At 34.0% G+C, this 21122-nt stretch overlaps 2 protein-coding genes and 1 non-coding gene across 3 annotated transcripts; 1 reads left to right on the top strand and 2 right to left on the bottom strand.

The window, feature by feature from the left end:
- Positions 1 to 980: 980 nt before the first annotated feature.
- On the bottom strand, positions 981 to 2363 carry LOC112126537. Its single transcript, XM_024225823.1, has 2 exons — positions 1482 to 2363; positions 981 to 1423 (listed from the first exon to the last, which is right to left on the bottom strand). Exons 1-2 carry the CDS (start codon positions 2014 to 2016, stop codon positions 1182 to 1184), a joined length of 777 nt encoding a protein of 258 aa, XP_024081591.1. The 5' UTR covers positions 2017 to 2363; the 3' UTR covers positions 981 to 1181.
- Positions 2364 to 2384: 21 nt separating this feature from the next.
- On the bottom strand, positions 2385 to 12422 carry LOC106662065. Its single transcript, XM_014385870.2, has 3 exons — positions 12173 to 12422; positions 10306 to 10491; positions 2385 to 2715 (listed from the first exon to the last, which is right to left on the bottom strand). Exons 1-3 carry the CDS (start codon positions 12420 to 12422, stop codon positions 2396 to 2398), a joined length of 756 nt encoding a protein of 251 aa, XP_014241356.1. The 3' UTR covers positions 2385 to 2395.
- Positions 12423 to 18320: 5898 nt separating this feature from the next.
- Positions 18321 to 18394, top strand: Trnay-aua. Its single transcript has one exon. It is a non-coding gene; the product is annotated as a tRNA-Tyr (tRNA).
- Positions 18395 to 21122: the final 2728 nt, after the last annotated feature.

Here is a 21122-nt window from a genome sequence, read left to right on the forward strand (position 1 = left end):
TGATTGAGACCTCGATCCACTCGGCCACTAACTTCCCATCTCAACCCGACCTTTGAAATCTGTTATCTATTTATTAAAAATATTTTTTTGTATCAGAAATCACTATTAATTATTTTTGGAATAACAAAACTTTACCTTAATATGGAGGATATATCTAATATTAATAATTGTAAAACAATTTTGCCAGATTTGTGGGCCAGTTGGATATTTCCCTCTTTGTTTAAAATATTTATTCGCAGACAGAATCATGATTTTTATTTAGTTTTTACCATGTTTTAAAAGTAGACTCTGTTTTACTTTTGTTGATAAATAAATGTATTTATTATAAGTTTATGTTAATGTCATGAAATAATTGGAAAAAATGATGATTTTGAAAAAAAAACCAATAGTACAACATCGCAAAATACAAGATACTCATTTAAAAAAAATCTACATTGGTTCTTTTGGTAATAAAAGCAAATTTTGATAGGATATACAAAACTGTTAAAAATTAATAATTTATAACAGCGCTCTCTCATTGTTACTTATTTATTAGGAATAATTTTTTATATCAGGAATCTCACTATTTTGATTATTTTTGGAATAACAAAATTTTACTTTAATGTGGAGGATATATCTGTTATTAATAATTGTAAAATTTTTTTGCCAGATTTGGGGGCAAGTAAATTCATAGGGCACAGAGAGATTCATCGTGTCTCATTTTTATTTAATTTTTACCATGTTTTAAAAGTAGACTCTTTTTTATTTTTGTTGATAAATAACTGCGTTTATTATAAGTGTATGTTAATGTCATGAAATAAATGGAGAAAACGGTGATTCAAGCAAAAAAAGGGTTAAAAAATTGTTGTTTGTCTTTTTAAAATAAGATACTAACGTTGAAGATAATAAAATGGCATTTTAACGAGCCAACATTTGTTTGGGTCGTCAAACTTTGTATGCACTTTGTCAATAGCTTAGGGATTAATATTAATAGACAAATGTAATATATAAAATTTTATTTTTCGTTTATAACAAATAATTTCTTGCTATTTACAGACATTTTTCCGTTAAAAGTCGTGTGTAAGAGAAAGTCCTACAAACTCCATGACCTTTGCAGACGTATAATTTAAGTCGGAAGGGATTCGGTGATTTGTGATTAAGTACAATACCGTTATTTACATTTTGTTTTTACCCAAATCTGTTCACATGTAGTAATTTTGAGATGGCGTATCAGTCTGTACTCGCCTGTCGGCAGATTTTGACGTCGTCCATGCGGCCGCGGCAGTCAGGATCCCCGATAAGAGACTGACGAACAGAGTCTTACCCGATATTAGCACAAGACCTAACAAAACGGGAAGGATCAGAGTCTTGAGGCCTAAGAGTCCTATGAGAGTCAGCTTGGCCAGCTTGAGTCCCGAGTTCCTCCTTCCATTTCTACCTCGACCTTAAAAAAAATAACGCTTTAGTTTGTAAATAAATTTATTTAAAATAAAAGCAATCACCTTCAAATTCGCCTTCTCGTGGCAAAATGTACAGCGGTTGGTCAAAAGATTGATATCCCATTAATGATTTAAACATAGGCACCACCTTGTATGTGAAACAGTCGAGACCCACACCGCTCCAAATGCAGCTGAACGCTTCGGAAATGATGGACCATATGTCGTTGCGAGTCCTCTCCCACAGCCTCCCTACCGGATATAGCTTCGTCCTGTTTCTATTAGATTCTTTCGAAAGTTCCGTTGTTGTATCGACGGTTTCCGTTGTCGTGGGAATAAAACTCTCATCGTACTCTTCCTCTTCTTCATCGGGGGTCGGAACAGTCGGCGGTTCTTCCACGGGATGCTCCATTTTCGTCGGGTCGTCTCCGATAAGACGCTCGAATCCTGTCTGGACGGTGCTCGTCGTCAAGTCGTCCTTCGATTTCAACGGGACCGGCTCGTATAGAAACTCATCGGGAGAGTGTATCATGCTTTTCGTTATGATTTTGTACGCTGTAGCGAACCTGAGGATCGCCAGAAGGCAGTAGCACGTCCTCATGACTGAAAAATCACGAAATCCAGCATGGCAATATATACTGATTCCTCTTTTCCTGAACTGATTGCCAATAAGGGACAAACAGTCCGTAATAAAAACAGCTCGAAAGTAAATTCTATTTTCACAGAAGTAGTACAGTGAAAATAAATTAAATCTTCACGCTCTGCAATACCAGGAAGGTCGCGATGTTACCATATCCGTCCAACCGTCGTCAACGGCTAATACACTTCAAAAAATAGGACACAAAAATAACCTAACATTATTACGTGTTATGGTGAGAAATAATAATTTTTTGAAATTTGTAGGAACTATTTTGGCACAGACATTACAGAAACGTGTGCAAAAATGGTGCGATATACATTTTTTAAACTTTTTAATACTATTAAACGTCTTCGTTTTCCCTGAGGAACCAAGGGTTTCGGTGATCGAATGGCCGATCCCTATCGATGATGACGTGCTTGTGGGGCGCTGAATAAGCAGCTGGACCGCCGCCGATACCACCTCCTCCGAAGTTCGAACTGCTGTCGAACGTTCCCCGCCTGTACAACGATAATCCGCTGAGAAGAAATGAAAATTTACTGAAGAGCAACGCTTTCTTCACGAGAATTATGACCATGGCAAAAAGCAGTGGTACTAGGGAGGCTACATTCAACTTAACCCCTAGAAGCACCGGTAGAATGGTTCTTTTCAACAGCAAACCACCTGAAAAATTCACATACAAAGTAATTAGAAACGATACTGCAGTTAGAAAAATACTTGTTATATCTTGAAAATATAGAAATTATTATTCAGAAATCGTGAGATGCGGTCTGGTGTGATGTAGGTTTTAGAAAAACATTTTCTTTATCGTGCCAACGTTTCGATCTTCATTGAGATCATCTTCTTGGGTTGGGCACTCTCAACACGACACGCAAGAATGGCACAATTACACAGAAGACACTTTGAGCCCTGAAGATGATCTCAATAAAGATAGAAACGTTGGCACGATAAAGAAAATGTTTTTCTGAAACCTACATTACACCAGACCGCATCTCACGATTTCTGAATAATTATCGATTAACGGTCACTAATCACCACACATAGAAATTATTGTTTATTAACCAAGAGTTCCCTTAGTCTCATAAGTGATAATTGATAAGAAATACCATTTGATCATTCAAACTGTAAAGACTTTTTGTAAAGCCAACAGTGCCATCTGACAGAGCTAAGTTAACGTTACTCAGATTATACCAAGTCACTCTCGCTCTATCTATTTCTATCTCTCTCTCTCTCTCTCTCTCACTCTCTCTCTCTCTCTCTCTCTCTCTCTATCTATCTCTCTGTCTCTTTCTCCCACACATTTTCTCTTGTTTAACTAGCCAGATTTTTAATATTTATTCACCTTGCTTTAATTCTTTCTTCATTCCAACTATCTCGCTTTCTCACTCTCTCTCTCTCTCTCTCTCTCACTCTCTCTCTCTCTCTCTCTATCTGTCTGTCTGTCTCTTTCTCTCTCTCTCTCTCTCCCCTAAGTGTAAATGATCAATTATTCATTATTATATTTAGTTTATTATTCATTTATCTTATTTCATTATTCCTTATCATTTTTATGTTATTATTCATTTTTATTATTCTCAAATTGTAAATCACGTTTATATTATATACGTTTTGTATTTCGAATTGTGTACATTTTATTTTTATGGATGAATGCTCATGCTATGTAAGAAAGGTCCTTTTGACTTAATTGTGCAAGGTTTTATAAATGAAACGTTCAATATTATTCTTCCTCCCTCTCTCTCATCCTCTCATCCTCTTTCTCGTTCTTTCTATTTCGTTTAAGTCGCTCTGTTTATTAATTTATTTATACACTTGGCTATATCTTTCTCTCCATTCCTTTCTCGCTCCTCTCTCTCCCTCTCCCTCTCTTTTTGTCAAATTATAAATTATTCATTATTATTTCTCTTTTATTATTCATTAATCTTATTTTATTGTTATTCATTATTCAATTCACTAGTTTCTGTGGTCCGCTTGACCAATTAATATCTTTCAATTAATTAAGGTTTTTAGTTGAGATAAAAAAGTCAGTGTCACGAGCGTTGCTCTACCACTTGAGCTATCGGGACCTCGATCCAATCGGACACTAACTTCCCATCTCAACCCCACCTTTTGAATTTTCCCTCCTTTTTGCCATTTTTCAAATGTCGTGTAATCTATTTGATTCTAGATTGAGAATCAAGTCCGAGTGGATCGAGGTCACGATAGCTCAAGTGGGAGAGCAGCAGCGTATCTAGCCGAAGATCGTGGGTTCGAATGCCGCTCGTGACACTGATTTTTTATCTCAACTAAAAACCTTAATTAATTGAAAGATTATTCATTATCATTTATACGTTTTATTCATTTTTATTATTTCCCAATTATAAATTATATTTGTATTATATGGATTTTGTAATTTGAATTACGTAAACTTAATTGTATGTACGAATGCTCGTGAAATGTAAGAAATGTCCATGAGACCTATTTTGCAAGCTTTTATCAATACAATGTACAATTCTTCTCTCTCTCTCTCTCTCTCTCTCTCTCTCTCTCTCTCTCTCTCTCTCTNCTCTCTCTCTCTCTCTCTCTCTCTCTCTCTCTCTCTCTCTCTCTCTCTCTCTCTCTCTCTCTCTTTCTTTCTTTCTTTCTTTCATCCAATATTAACATTACAAGTAAACAGTAGATAAAGGTGTAATCAACGTCCTGAATAAATGATGTTTAATTTTAAATGTTTTGAATATTGACTATGTTTTAGTACTATACAGACCACTAGTATCTCTATTTTGCGAGAAACTACGGAAACTGGATTATGCCACTTTAGGTTATTTTGAATATCAGTGCCTTTAATGAGTAGTGAGAGAGAGTGAGAGAGAGAGAGAGAGAGTGAGAGAGAGAGAGAGAGAGAGAGAGTGACAGAGAGATTTCTAACATCTGATTGATAAGATGACCGATAAATTTTACTCAATTAGTTGTTAATCGTCGTAAAATCATTGTTATAATTCACAGTAAAATTTTCAACCACATTTTATTTTATAACATACATTACTAATTTTTATCATAATATATTATTACATTATATATAAACATGTTATTAATGTATAATTGGGCACATATTTAATGATTTTGATGTCGTTTTTAATTAAAATGATTTGAAATTTTTATGCTGATTTATTTGTAAATGTTTGATTGTTAAATCAGTAAAGTTCGAATTATATTTTATGTTGTCGCACTGGATAAACGCACATATCATTTCAGACGTTCCAATCACCCATTAACCGCATAAGACAAGAAGGCCGTAGCATGCTTTTGGGCAAAGTCATTAGCCCGCATTTGACGCGTATTATCTTAAGTTTGTGGTCACGGTTTGGACTAATTTTGTCCCCACTCTTTTCACGAAATGGAACGTGTGCACGATCCAGAGACTCACGCCCTTTAAGTGACGAGAACCACTCTGAAGAATGTTTATGAAAGAGATAGTTAATGATAATAAACCGAAAAAAATGGGCCTAATTTGCCGGCAATCCTCTATCATCATGCGCTTGCAAATTTGATTAGGAACTTTCTCTCCGGCAGATATCGTTTGCCCCGTTTTACATAGGAAACAAAAGGACTTGGTGAATAGAAAATATGCGCGATCCGTTAGATCGTGATGGCGAGGATAAGGCTCACGTAGACAATTGAATGTTTTATTCCATTAGCCGGTGAGAGGTTAGAGTTGATAGAGCGAAGCTTTTTGAAAAAGAAAAAATTGGGGAAAAATTCAGGTCTTCATAATAGTCATTTCAAGTACTGTTACCAATTAACGCCATTTCCGCTTTGCCTGTGTTGACTTTCTGTTTAATAGCCAATTTATTTTTATGACCGTCAAAATTATATGGAAAGTCCGGTCGGGATGGCCGCTTTCTTTGAATTAATTGAGGTAAAACACATGGAAATGCAGATGAGTCACAATTGGAGTTAAAATATTCATTTTCACTTTCTCCAGTTTCCGTGAGGAAATTTTTCCAAAAGTATCCGCTATGTAATGCCATCTTTAATTCATCGGATCTTAGCCTTAATTAAAAAGATTTTACGTAATGACTACAAGCAACTATCTCTTTTTTTTTTTAACTTTCAATTGCGTTATAGCCATTCAAATGTAACTGCAATCTATATCAATATGTGAGGATTTATTTTACCTTATTGCATATATATATATAATATATTGCATTCCTTTGAAATTAGAACACAAGGTTTGAGACCTAGGTAATCTTTAGTTATCGTAATTTGCAGTCATGGAAAGGTTATTGATTGGATTGGATTGAATTTATATAAGCTTAAATATACGTGCACTTATACACACAAGTGCATGGTTGGGTGTATCACTTCTCGCTGTCCACTGGCAAATTCACCTTTTGTAATTTAAAGTAGATTACCGGCAGGCTTCGAGACCTACCTCGAGATAGGTCATTTCAGTATCCAACTCATGCAGTTCGTATATCCAAAACCATTCACGCTCTCACTCGTTCTTAATACATTATTTCCTTTTTACATACCTTTCACTCAATTAGGGTGATGGAGTGCTTGATATTCCTCCATCATCCTATACACAAATGGAGGGTCGTTGTTGTTCTCAAGGTTGCCATCCCTCACTACATATTCTCGCTAATAAATTCATTCACTTCTAACAAACGCTAAAGACACAAATTATCAGTACCATGTACAAAAAACCAGCCCTGTTTCCTCCAAAAATCGGATTTACTCAAATCTGTTTGTGTTCTGAATCATCAACATAGTTTATCATTATTACTTGCAATTGGCAATTAAAAATTTTTGGCAGATAAAGTGATTGGATAGACTACGTGAAGACAAGCCGCCATTAAAAGGACAAAAAAAAAAGTCATTTCAAATTATGTACCTTCTGTGTATTTAACGTTTCCTCCCTCTTACCGTTTGAACCTAATTATAATTATTCGCCAGTTTGTAATTTAAGTGTTACATTTTCATTTTTTTTTTAAATAAACAGAGTATTTTTGTTACATTACATATATCAAAGGGACGACGTTTGCGTTTCGTATAACCGAAATGTTCAGAGTGTATAAAGAAAGCCTATTGTGTTCTATCTTGATTATAGATCATTATTAACAATTTACTAATTTCGTGGTCCGCTTGACCAATTAATATATTACAATTAATTAAGGTTTTTAATTGAGATGAAAAATTCAATGGCACGAGCGGGATTCGAACCCACGATCTTCGGCTAGATACGCCGCTACTCTACCACTTGAGCTAGCTTGAAAAATCGCAAAAAGGAGGGAAAATTCAAAAGGTGGGGTTGAGTTGGGAAGTTAGTGTCCGAGTGGATCGAGATCACGATAGCTCAAGTGGTAGAGCAGCGGCGTATCTCGCCGAAGATCGTGAGTTCGAATCCCGCTCGTGAGACTGACTTTTTTATCTCAACCAATACCTTTCATAAATATTAATTAATTAAAAATTAATTGGCAATCGGACCACGAACTGCAATGGAGTTGCCATTTTTGTTAATATTTTATCAAAATCTATTTGGTGAATTACAACCAATCTATTTTTCGTTTATTTTTTGTCATATAGTATGAATTCGTAGATAAGGATTTTTAAGGATTTAGGAAGAAATTGAAGTTGTGATTATTTATAACTACACAATCACTAATAAAATTACATTTATAGAAACTATATTTGTCCGCTCTTGTGTTTTCAAATGATTATTTGCATAATATTGCTTAACAAATTAAAAAAGAAGTGAACTGATAGGTGAAAAAGTATAACTTTTTGGGAGATGTGATTTTCTGATCGAGCACGAATTTTTCTTGTTTACGCCCGATCCTTGCCACACAAAAGTAACAAACCAATTCAGGAGGGAGTCAGTAGGCAATTTTGTAGTTGATAAGGTAGTTTATGGCACAGAATGTACATAAAAGACGAAGGACTTAATATACACTAAAGGCGAGTTGCAAATTCAAGACGAAATATATGAGAATAGTTGATTCGCCCCTTTCAAAATGTTTTTTTCAAACCAGTAGTCTTCGTGGTCCGCTTGACCAATTAATATTTTTCAATTAATTAAGGTTTTTAGTTGAGATAAAAACGTCAATGTCATGAGAGAATTCGAACCCACGACCTTCGGCTAGATACGCCGCTGCTCTTCCACCTGAGCTACGACCACGAAAACTAGTGAATTGAACAAGTGAAAATGAAGTATACTTCACTAAATCTCTCCGTGGCCATTTCATTTGTCGCCGAGACTCAGATAGATTACACAATATTTGAAAAATGTTAAAAAGGAGGGCAAAATGCAAAAGGTGGTGTTGAGATGGGAAGTTGGTGTCCAAGTGGATCGAATTCACGATAGCTCAAGTGGTAGAGCAGCGGCGTATCCAGCCGAAGGTCGTGGGCTCGAGTCCCGCTCGTGACATTGACTTTTTTATCTCAACAAAAAACCTTAATTAATTGAAAGTTATTTCAAACACTTCTAATATTCAGAATCTCCTTCAACTAGTTTCTTTCTGTGTACGAAACGTCGTAGTTTAATAAAGAAAATAAATAATTTAAAAATGCTTATTTTGGTTAGAAAATCAGACGCTACCTATAAAACGAGTTCTGATATAGCACAAATGCATCACAAAATATCTCGACTTTTAAAAATTAACATGTTAATTCGGTTTGCTTTATTACGCTAATATTAATAATTTATTCTTCATTATAATTTTATTGAGATTGGTAATTATAATTTTCAGACATTTTAACTATAACGTCAGATTTGAATAGCAATTAAACAAAAGTAATTTTGACGATTGTTTTTGAAATTTTTTTATGTTTATTTTCTTTTTATTCTTACTTTCTTTATCGATGATTAAGATAATTTGCTAGAATTTAAATGTTTTGTTAATAACTAATTAATTGTTTTAAATGAATTAATTAATTTTTACGACAGTAGTTGCAACAGCAATGGTCGTACCGTACCGCGCGAGACTGGTGTTTGAGTAAAAAGTCCATTTGTAAGCATGTTTGGTTTAAATTCAGGACCTCAGATGCTAAAGTCTTCTTTGATAGCGTGGATATCAAAATAATAGATTATTTATTGAAAATTTTAATTAAGTAAAAGCAAAGACTTATTATTAGCATAAAAATATGTATGCTTTAATTACATATCGCACACCCACATGAAAAGGGACACAACTCAGCAAAAGAAGTGGAAGTTTACTTTTTCTGATTTATGTATTAAGTTCATGCCATTACGGTTGTTGGCAATAAAAACTGTCATGATCCATCAATATTTTATTTCGGTTTTCCAAGAGGTAAGCGAAAACACAAAACTAAAAATCCAGCTGTACTACCTTCAAAAAACTACCCCTTTTTGAGTTGAGACACTTTTCTTCCATATATTGGCTTTCGGCAATTTAAGGTAGTTTGTTTGCTCTTACGACAATTTTGATCAATGAATGACTTTAAGAGTATTAATATTTTTGTGATAGTAACAGACAACAACACACCTAACAAACGAGAAAAACATCCATGTAGTAAGTTTTACTAAAATTATTGTTTCCCCAGATGTGCTTTCCTCCTGGAGTCAGGGCTAATTATTTATTTAAAATACAAAATTAATTATCGAAATAAAGGTTATGTTGATTATTAAAAATAATGTAATTTAACATTAAAAAATCGTTGAAACTATAAAATAATGTAAAATTTAAAAGACAACATTGTTAAAAAATTATAAACAAGCAATATTCTAATTAAGAATGTTATTAAAATGAAAGAAATGTACCTAAAATAATTCACGAACACCCTAGATCAATGTATGATCTTGAAGAAAATGCAAATTCAGTTCTTACTGCCATCAGTGATGACTCAGTTTCAACACTCTTCCATTGTGGCCACGACGCTCTTTAATAATTTTATTCTGTATAGAAACACGATATTTTTCCATAGATGATATATCAAAGTTCACTTTAGAATTAAATAAAAAAGTGTGTTTTAAATTTATAATGTTTGTTATTGTTTTTTATCTGAGAGAAATCTGTTATTCCAAAAAACCAAACATCTAAAAAAGACAATTATCGAGGATATTAGTTTTATGTTTAATGTTTGTTGATGTTTTATTGTTTTGCACTTATCAGAAGTCACTAAAATGTGGTGTGTTAAAGAAATTTGAAAAACCAGAACAATTAATGCGTGCGGAAGTAAGTTTCATTTTTTTAAACAATAACCATCTCAAATTGATATTGTCCCAGCTTGCAATTAGACATTTTTTATTAATTTTACCAGTGGAAAGAGCCCGGTCGTCGACGATTCTTCTCTTGTCAAGTAAAAACTGGAGACTCCCCCGTGCTGAAGGGCCCACCCTCATCACAAGGCCTGGGAAAAGCTGGCTCATATCCCATAGCAAATATCTCCGGTCCATGTAAAGCCCAAATGCGTCGAGGAGGGTCCGGGCCTCCCTAGGATCGCCTGAAAAAACATTCGATGGGGTGTAATAAAACATCACTTATTCATAAATTCACTATTTTTCGTGGTCCGCTTGACCAATTAATATAATTCAATTAATTAAGATTTTAAGTTGAGATAAGAACTGGAAAAAATGGCAAAAAGGAGGGAAAATTCAAAAGGAAATAATTTAGGTATTTAATTTTGTAAACAAGCATATGAGTATTTAATATTAATTTACTAAGTTAATAAACTTTATTTAGGCAATTATATTAGCCATTATAGGTAAAGTTAGTTTAATATTGGAGAGAATAAAATAAATTTAAACAACCGAATTAACAACCGAATGAAATATATATATATATATTTTTTTTTTTTTTTTTTTTTAAACCGTTCAAATAATAAATGTAAAGAAGTTTTATGTAAATAACAAAAAAAACCTCATGAATAAATGCAGAAAAATTTAAATTTTGTGTAAATACTAATGTATATGTATTTGTTAAATTTGAACAATGTTTGTAAATCCCAGGCCCTGAAGATGATCTCAATAAAGATCGAAACGTCGGCACGATAAAGAAAATGTTTTTCTGAAACCTACATCACACCAGACCGCATCTCACAATTTCTGAATAATCATCGACTAACGGTCACGAATAAGCACTAATATTAATTTTAATATGTATCACAGATTAAGTGTCTATATAGCAAATGGATTAGTGTAATGTAAAACAATAATATTATTTTTGTAGTTAGATATTGAAAAATAGCAAAAAGGAGGGAAAATTCAAAAGGTGGGGTTGAGATGGGAAGTTGGTGTCCGAGTGGATCGAAGTCCGATAGGTCAAGAGGTAGAGTAGCGGCGTATCGAGCCGAAGGTCGTGGGTTCGAATCCCGCTCGTGACACTGACTTTATCATCTCAACATAAAACCTTACTTAATTGAATGTTATTCATAAAGTTTAAAATTTATAACCAAAATACCACATCTGATAAAAAAAGTTGTAAGTTAAGAAAAAAACTTTTTCTTCTTCTTTTAAAGAGAGAATTGAAAAACTGTGTTCTCAATAGATAAACATCATTGAGCATAATTATGCAATTAAGCCAATGGGCAAACGATCCCACCTAAATACTAATATAACCCGTAAATAATTTTATTTAATATCATTAAAAAGAAAAAAAAATCATCCTAATTATTTTCTAGAATTGTTTTCAAAAATTACCCTAATTTATTGAAATATATTTCTAATGTTTATACCAGTATATTAAAATTATGAACATTGTTAATATGTAAATTTATTTTTAAATTGTGTGATTTCCTCTTGGGGTTATGAACCTGCTCAGTTCTGACCAGTTTTTGTCTGTTTAGAGTCGTTTCGGTTTCTCGCCAGCTTCAGAGATTTGTTTTGCATAGAATGAAAGTGCTGTTTACTAACCCTGATTATATCCTTATACTGAATTTGGCGATAAGTCTGGCTGTCCAAAATGGTCGAAAAGACCACGGGAGACATAACCAAATCGGTTTGTTAAAAGGTAACGAGTGAAATAATTAAACTTAGAAGAGTGTACTAAAATAGTAAAGAGTAAGTATTGTTTCAACTAAAGGGCGACTGTGCCATTTTGCGGGCTGAATGGTATCGCTCTTTTTCTTTAATGTTTTTAATCAAGCAAATGACGTCGAACCACTTAAATTGTTTCCGATTTATCACCTGTTATCGTTTGTGGAATGCTTTCGTCTTCGTAATCATGCATGAGAGTCAGGCCGTCGCCAAGATTGATTTCCGAGACTTCCCTCGTGGCTTCCAGGGTCTTGACGAAGCCCGAGGTCAAGCACGGAATGAGAGGATCGTCCGTCCTCAGGCATGCACCGAATTCGTCGAGTTCGTTGTACTTGTCCTTGGGGAAGGTGACCGCCTCCGAGGTGGCGGTCCAAGCCAGAAGGACCGCCGGCAGAAGCATAACGACTACTGGGCGAATGGCTGGCCAAGAAGAATCTTATATCCTACCATTTAATTTATTCTGCTTTCCTTCTTATCCGCGTGAGATGAAAGTGATTCAGTTTTACGGTTAGCTAGTCCCGGGTATTGTCCGGTCGGACGGTTCCTCCCGTTTCCTCTATTGTCCATTTTTGCCCACGTTTCACCGTGTAGTGATAGCAGATGTGAATCGCTCTTTACGCAACCATTTTGTGAAATTGAATGAAGTACTAATTGATTACTGGAGAAGTCGTTCTTTTTAACCAAAAATAAATATTTATCAAAAAGTACATTATCAAGTCAACACTACATAAATTATACAATAATTGCATAAACAAGTTCTCAATTAGGAAAACAAAGTGAAAATAATTTATACAAAAATTAATATAGAAAATGTTTCACAGGCTTGCTTACTTTACATATTTTTTATTGTTAAAAGCTATAATAAACTTACAAGTAATTATGGTATTTACAGTAATAGCATAATTATGGGAAATTTTAATAAAAAAGTTTACGCTCCACAATCTCCTAATTGGTATTCTATAGGAAATTATAATTATGATAGGTTTATTGAAAATTTTAACTGGGAATTATTGTTATGTAATTGGAATCGATAAATCTTACATATCAAAATGAATACTGGGATTCGTTAAGATGAATTGCTGAACAGAATTCCAGGGTGTTTTACTTACGCCTGAGAGCAATGGTCAATCACCCCGCTGGAAGTAAGACACAGAAAAGCCTGGAATTCTACTTGTGAGCCGACCGATGCGAAGAATTGAACGTCGCTTAATGCTAGTATAGATTGAACCCTGCGGAATGCATCTAGCTAGGTTTAGGTCACGGGGTTGCAGATACCTTGAGGTTACTACTAACTACGCATACTTGCGATACGAAATAATTGGTTCAAACGGTTCTATGAAGTTATCATAAACGTCGGCAACCTTTATGACAAAGACGCCGCATAATTCGAAGCAATAAAATGTAAATATGCCAAGGTTTATAGCTAAGCGGGAGTCAAACAACAGTTTCCAGAAGAACTGCCCTTTGAATAATATAATCAATTATCACAAACGCCATTACACAAAATAATGATCTGATTTCATTACAACTCTTACTTTGTACTTCGGACATAGATTATTGTCTCGTATGATCTTGGATTGTTGTGTTTGGATATTAGCGATATATCGTAAGTACTGTCGTTTGTTAGTCAAAGATAGTTTAGGTCAAGTAGTTTAATCTAGTATGGAAATCTCAGGTCAGCTCCCCCGTCCAGAAATAATCCAAGATATAATATCGAATTCAGAGAGATATGTAGTTAATATGGTGTGTAATTCGTCCAAGTGTAACAGTTAAATATTTTCTTTTGGTTCGTTTATCTTCCAAGGAAGGTGACAAAGTCGGGTATCATAGCGTAGTATTATCAGCGATGGTAGATACCTTACATGTGTTGGAGTAGGGATATGTAGGGATGTCGTGAGTGTAAATGGAGTAGAGGACAGGACCTAGGATTGTTCCTTGGAAGACTACAGCCTTATCTGGGGCAAAAAGTGCATAGCCCTCGCACACCCATGATATCCAAATACTGTTAATTACATGCTGCCAACCCAACTTGGAATTTCAATTAATTAAGGTTTTTAGTTGAGATAAAAAGTCAGTGTCACGAGCGGGATTCGAACCCACGATCTTCGGCTCGATATGCCGCTGCTCTACCACTTGAGGTATCGTGACCTCGATCCACTCGGACACTAACTTCCCATCTCAACCTCACCTTTTGAATTTTCTCTCCTTTTTACCATTTTTCAAATGTCGTGTAATCTATTTGATTCTCGGCGACAAATGAAATGGCGACTGAGAGCTTTAGTGAAAGTATACTTCATTTTTACTTATTAAATTCACTAGTTTTAGTGGTCCGCTTGAGCAATATATTTCAATTAATTAAGGTTTTTAGTTGAGATAAAAAAGTCAGTGTTTCTCTGTGACGAGCGGGATTCGAACCCATGATCTTCGGCTAGATACGCCGCTGCTCTACCACCTTCATCCACTCGGACACTAACTTCCCATCTCAACCCCACCTTTTGAGTTTTCCCTACTTTTTGCCATTTTTGCCATTTGCCAAGTGGTATGGCAACTATGAATTATACAAAAGGTAAGTAGTAATAATACTACAGCAAAAGAAATAGAAGACAATTGCCATAACAGATGAACCAAATATCATTGATTAATTTATTTTTTCCTTGGCCATAAAAGCCCTTGCCTCGTCCAAAATATTGTCCTAAGCATTTCGATCCTCGGCTTTTCACATCCATAGGAACATGCCATGTTCAGAATTCATGTACCCCTAGCCCTTTGCAATCCTCCCTGTAATGGCCTCTCGACTCAAATTTTTTCCGATTTTTCCGACCAGTGTACCTTTTCCGCTACCGGCTCATAAATTTTTTGGCTTAATTTTAGCTCATCTGCCGTTACAAAAACGAAGTCTCTAAACCATAAAACAACACCAGTCTTAGAATAGTTTTGTTTAAGGTTAACTTCGCTTTCCTTGATATGACTTTGTTGCGGAACTTTTTTCAGCCAAGCAAGAAATTTATTTTTACTGTACTCAGTTTCCTTCTTGAGGGTTGTTGGGTTCAAACGCATGCTGTACTGTGAAGTTGACTGAAAACCTTAGCTCGACTTGTGAATCCGTCCTGGATTTCCATGTTTCTCCCACATTTCCAGCTGAAGCAATACATTAATTAGTAGATAGATAGATATAATAATTCAGGGTATGGTATACTGCGCCCTTTAAGAGCTATTGCATTCCCTGTGCTCTGCCTAAAGCACATCGGTGAGTCCTATTTCATCAAGAAACTTGATTAATAGGCCCGGTTTCAGTGGTTGTAGTTCTTCTATGGTCACATTGTACATCCCAAAACACTTCCTCCTGCGGGCTAGTGTAGCTCCGCAGTTTGTTAGTAAGTGTGTTGGTGTCTCTTCTGCTTCTTTGCAGAATCTACATGTGCCATCTTGGATTATTCCAATTTTCTTTAGATGTCCATTTAATCTACAGTGTCCTGTCAGGAATCCTGTTAGGATTCCCAGTCTATTCCTGCTTCCTTTGACACATTCTGTGATTTATTTCTTGCCAAACTTGGTTAGAAGATTCTTGGATTGTCTATGTCCAATAAGTGAATTCCAAAGTTCGCTCATTTTCTTTTTGTCCTTCTGTCTGAGGTATTCGTTAATAGGGTGTATTCCTATTCCACAGAAGGGTTCGGGTCCTATTAGCGGTGTGGCAGCCCCTTTTCTTGCAAGGGTGTCCGCTTTTCAAGACATTAATTAGTATAAAAGAGGTCATTTAATTCTCCCCTAATTCATCGTTTATCACAAACTCAGCGGAGAAAGCGTTTCCAACAGACATCGTTGATCCTTTAAAAGTCCTTCTCACCAGCCCTATTACCTTTGCCGTCTCACCTAGTAACATTAGCCATCTATTGAATCCCGTACGAGGGAATGTATCACTCACCATCTTAAAATCAATCTACATCTGAAAGTAAATCCGTACTCATAATATTTTTTCACCATAACTGTCGTCATACACATGTGGTCAGTCTTTCGGAACCTACCCAGTAATCTTCCAGTTCGTGTTTTGCTACCGTCGAGATTCTTTCTCAGTAAAGTTTTCCCTTTAATTCACACATTTCAAACGTCTGCTTTTAATACGCAAACTTCAAATAATATATAGATTTTCTGTTTGGCTATATTACCTCATATTCATCATTTTCAATAATCATCGACATTTTTCATAGAAGAGCTTTTAGCATCTTCATCGGGAGGGATGTGACTCTCTGACAGAATATGTTTTTGTTAATTTTGTTTTAGACGATAGTGCCTTCAGCCAAATGTACGGTTTTACAGAACCGATGATTTTTCAAAAACCATGTAACAACTATACATAACTAATGTATTTATTATGTTGTCGATTTATTGATAGATGTTGTATTCTGTTAGATTTTAATATTTTACTCTGTATTAAAAGGGGGTTATATAAACTGGAATTCTTTTCATAACAAGGTGTGAAATAGTTAAATAGCCTGGATGCATTATAATTATTGCAAATGGGAGATACATTATGATCAGAGGAGTGAAATAAATTATGCTGCTTATTAATGAATTAACACAATCACAACTCATCAACCAACAATTATAATTAAATTTAAAATGGGAAGCCATAATTTATATGTAAAAACGTACCTTAGTATTAATTAGTATCCCTGTATAAGCAAAAGCTTACTTTTACTTAGCATTAATATGCGACGGTAATTAATAGCCTGTTATTATAACGTTAACTGATAATAAATTACTGTCTTATCTGCCATTTAAAAAAATACTTACAATATTATTAGCTCTTTCACGTTTGTATGCATGATGAGATAGAGATAGATATATAGATAGGTAAATGGACAAATAGACAGACAGATAGTTATATAGATAGATACAGAGAGTGAGAGAGAGAGGGAGAGAAAGGGAGAGAACGAAAGCCGAAGAAAAATAAATAGAAATGTTGACAGAATAATGCTGTAAATAGAGATAAAGAGAGGTAAATAGATATATAGATAGAAAGAAAGAAAGATATATATATATATATATAGAGGGGGAGATAGATAGAGATAGATAGATAGATAGATAGATAGAGAGAGAGAGAGAGAGAGAGAGAGAGAGAGAGAGAGAGAGAGAGAGAGAAAGAGAGAGAGAGAGAGAGAGAGAGAGAGAGAAATAAATCGAAACAAAAATATATGTAAATGAAAAGTGAGGGAGATAAAGTGAGAGCGAGACGGAATGTGTGGGAGATTTACAAAAACAATGTTTGTTACACCGTCTGGTCCAACAACTATTTTTTCTTTTTGGAAATTTACGTTAATTTCGTTACTGGTACATATGTTTATTATATTCTATTTTTATTACTTTTATTTTATATTTATTATTTATAATTTCTGTGTTCACCGTTAATCGTCAGATTTCTCTATGTAATCTGGCCCCTCGATTCACTTTAATTTGATGGCAAACGGCGCAAATGCGTCTGACAAACCAAACCAGCGATAATAGAAAAAACAAAAATGAACAATGACGGCGAAATTATTAAGAATTGCTTGCAACGAAGTGCGGATTCTTATCCAGGATACCAGTGACTGCGTCAATTTTATCACGCACATCTACGGTGATGTATGCTGGTATATAAAAGTTTGTTTTATGGCTATTTCCTTTGCGAGTTGATTGCGATGGGGCTTTCGATTCGACCCGCATATCCACATCGCAAAAACCCACTCCCCGAGTGAAAGTCGAAGACGGGAAATGATTTCTGCCCGAGCGTCCTGTTTCCCAGTTACGATTCAGCACCGCCTGCCTTCAACGAGTGATATGACCGCGATTATTCCACCTGAATCACGCACATACGTCTTCGAACACATATGTTCCACGATTAAACGCAGAAAAACAAATACCCACTCCTATTATTTACACATTGAAAAATATATATACCGAATGGAATAAACTATCTAATTAATGATATTTAATAGTATAAAACGGATTTTCGTGAGGTAAAAATTTTCAAAACTTGCAAAACAAACCTAGAAATGTGAAAAAACGTGCAAAAAAGTGTGATAAAAATAATTTTTTTCCATCTAATAGAGTAAAAATTAATTTACCTAATAAAATTAATTATTAATCGAATATATCCATTTCAAAACCTTATATGTACAATTGTAGAATAAACTTTGTTCGAGAATTGAAAGAGAGTCAAAATAACAATTTCACGTAACTTGAATATGAAGCGAAAAGAGGGAAATTTGAAACAAAGTTTTAGGTTGAGATGATGAGTTGGTGTCTCGGGTGTACCGAAGTCACGATAGCTCAAGTGGTTAGAGCAGCGGCGTATAGAGCCAAAGGTCGTGGGTTCAAGTCCCGCTCGTGACACTAATCTTTTCGTCTCAACCACACTTACATAAAATTATAAATCACTGAATAATCTCTCTAGTTCAGCAATAGGTCCAATTAAAACATAAGATATTAAAATATTTATTGAAAGATTTAAGAATTGCAAGCTGAAAACTTTGATTTGTTTCCTAAATTCTATAAAACTATAAAAATGGTGTGTTTTCACGTTGATTTATGCGTAAAAAATAATAAATATTAAAAAAATGAAAAAATGCAATTTTGTGCAGTAAACCGTAAAAACGTGCAATTTAGTGCAAAATAAGAATAGTGCCAATGATCATTTACACGATTCGAACTTGTGTCTTGATTTTATTACAAGCGGAGTGAGCAATAATACAATGCAATTGTCCGGGAATCCGGTTTTTATTTATAAGTAATATTTGAAAGTTTTAATTGCTTTAATTGTTTATTGACTTATTTCAAGCTTTCATATTCTTATCTTAACTTATTTACCATTCTTCCATTTTAGCAATTTATATATCTATCTACCGTCCTCTTTTTATCTGTGTATGTTAAATCTATTTTTTCCTCTTTGTTTTAGTCGAAATTTCTACTCATCTGTGCACTATTAAATGTATCACGATATGATATATGTATGATGTATATCGTTAATATTATGATTTTGTATACAAATTCAGGGATAAGGCCAATTTGAAAGAAAAGAAAAATACCAAGTTCCTTCGTCAAGCATTCTAGGGAATTATCCTCTTCATTAGGGCTTTGAAACTATTATTAATAATCCATAAGGTTAAAAAATATGAGCATCTACACAGTAATTATCTAAATTATAAATACAAAATTATCTAAATTTTTGAAGTGTATTATTCTAAAATTTATAATCTTATCTTGAGTATCGACACATTTCGCTTATCGAATGTTATTTGATCGAATTTTATTCATGTAAACACTCATCTTCCTCCGCCATCTATTTCAATTTTCATTTGATCCGTTTGTCTTTGTTTGTTTTGTTTTTTTGTCTTTTGTCATGTTTTTCATTTCTTCTTGACCATTACAGCTTGACCATACCATGTACCTATTTTTCTTTTCTAAGTATTTATTTTTTCTCCATAGGTATATGCATTAGAAATTGCTAGTGTTTCCCCTTGTTTTCTCAAAATCTCAAAATCAAACCATTTATGGTTATCAACCCCCCCCAAAAAAAAAAAAAAATCTACGCAGTTTTTGTTTGTTTGTAGAAATGAGTTTTTGAGAAAACCATGGGTGCCAGTTAGTTTACAATCTGTATATTTTAATATATATATATATATATATTTTTTTCATTAATCCATGAAACTTTCTCTCCATCCGACTATCTATTTTCCACAATATTTCACATCTGTTTTCAATCTATCTGTTGGTCTATCCATCTTCTTCATAGGAAATCTACCCGTAAATTAATCTAACTTTCCCTGTATCTATGATTTTTTATTTTATGAATTTATCTCACACCTTTGAGTCAATGAAAACAGAACTTTACAAAAATCAAATATATTTTCTTAAGCTAGTTTAACACAAAAAGTTCCCACAGAGCATAGAGCATAAAACCGTCTGCTGGAGGAAATTAACTGAAAAATATACTAATTATTAAAACAAATTATATAGTTAAATTAGAAACTATGAGATATAGGTATGAACTTAAAGGTAAACTGTTTCATGAGATCTCTGTGGTACTCTACTGCACTTTGTCCTAACAAGAATCTGAATAATGAGGGGAATTAAGTTTTGCAATCAAAGTCGATATCGAAACTCTGGTAGTCCGAAAAAGAGAACCCAAAACTCTAAAAGAAAGGGACACAGCCAGAATTTAAAGAAATCCTTTCTCGCACAATGAGCAACAACGTTGCTAAATGAAGTTTAAAGAAATAGCGTGAATCATTTGGAAACTTTAGATTATGATTCGTTAAGTCGACAAATATTTATGAATGATCGAGTTTCTTGTAGAAAATAAATCTATTAGACAACAAATCGGAAAATCTTTGAAAATGCCTGGAACGTATTACAAATTTGAGAATTTACAGAACCATACTTCATGGTTGTTGAGGGGAAACAAAAAGTCAATATTACAACCAAAAGCTAGTGAATTGAGCGTTTTGAACAAGAAGACAAATTAACATTTATTACTTCAATCTATATTTACCTACTATTTCAAAAAATATCTATAAGTGGTCTTTTATTTACTATCTTGACCCAGAGGAAGAGGTTTATAAAAATGAAAGTAAAATCGTATTATGTTAAAATTTAATCTCTTGAGTTTTTTTTGGCGATACGTATGAAAATATAAGACAATTATAATTGGACGAAAATACTGCTAATAAGCTCTCAAAAGTTTCAGCAGATCGTCGTTTCTGGAAGTCTGCACCGTCTAAAAAAATATGTAGTTACTGTGTTTTAAATCACATTTTATAACATACAAGCATAGAATATACTGTATGTTAAAATAATTGTAGAGACTAAAACTAATGCAAAATACATTAATTTTTTTTATTAATTATGCTTAAAAATGGTGGAATTACTAAGATTCGACACTACTTCATTTTTTTAAGTACGTAAGTAGGATCTGAAAGTAGGAGCATTTGTTTCTTTTGTGAATTTTAGAAATAATACCACTTGTTGTGGACAATAATAGTTTGACAAAAAGATGACCGAAAAAACTACGTACTTTAAAATTACTTGTTATTTTATAAAAAATTATCAAATTATAACAGAT

This window comes from Cimex lectularius, unplaced genomic scaffold (genome assembly GCF_000648675.2).
Source record: "Cimex lectularius strain Harlan isolate CLEC.00 unplaced genomic scaffold, Clec_2.1 scaffold3, whole genome shotgun sequence".
Lineage (NCBI taxonomy): Eukaryota > Metazoa > Arthropoda > Insecta > Hemiptera > Cimicidae > Cimex > Cimex lectularius.

Coding starts and splice junctions, on each gene's coding strand:
- LOC106662065 (XM_014385870.2), bottom strand. CDS start 12,422: ATGCTTCTGCCGGCGGTCCTTCTGGCTTGGACCGCCACCTCGGAGGCG. Junction 10,492..12,172: donor CATTCCACAAACGATAACAG/GTGATAAATCGG, acceptor ATGTTTTTTCAG/GCGATCCTAGGGAGGCCCGG. Junction 2,716..10,305: donor CGACCGGGCTCTTTCCACTG/GTAAAATTAATA, acceptor TGAATTTTTCAG/GTGGTTTGCTGTTGAAAAGA.
- LOC112126537 (XM_024225823.1), bottom strand. CDS start 2,016: ATGAGGACGTGCTACTGCCTTCTGGCGATCCTCAGGTTCGCTACAGCG. Junction 1,424..1,481: donor ACGAGAAGGCGAATTTGAAG/GTGATTGCTTTT, acceptor ATTTTTTTTAAG/GTCGAGGTAGAAATGGAAGG.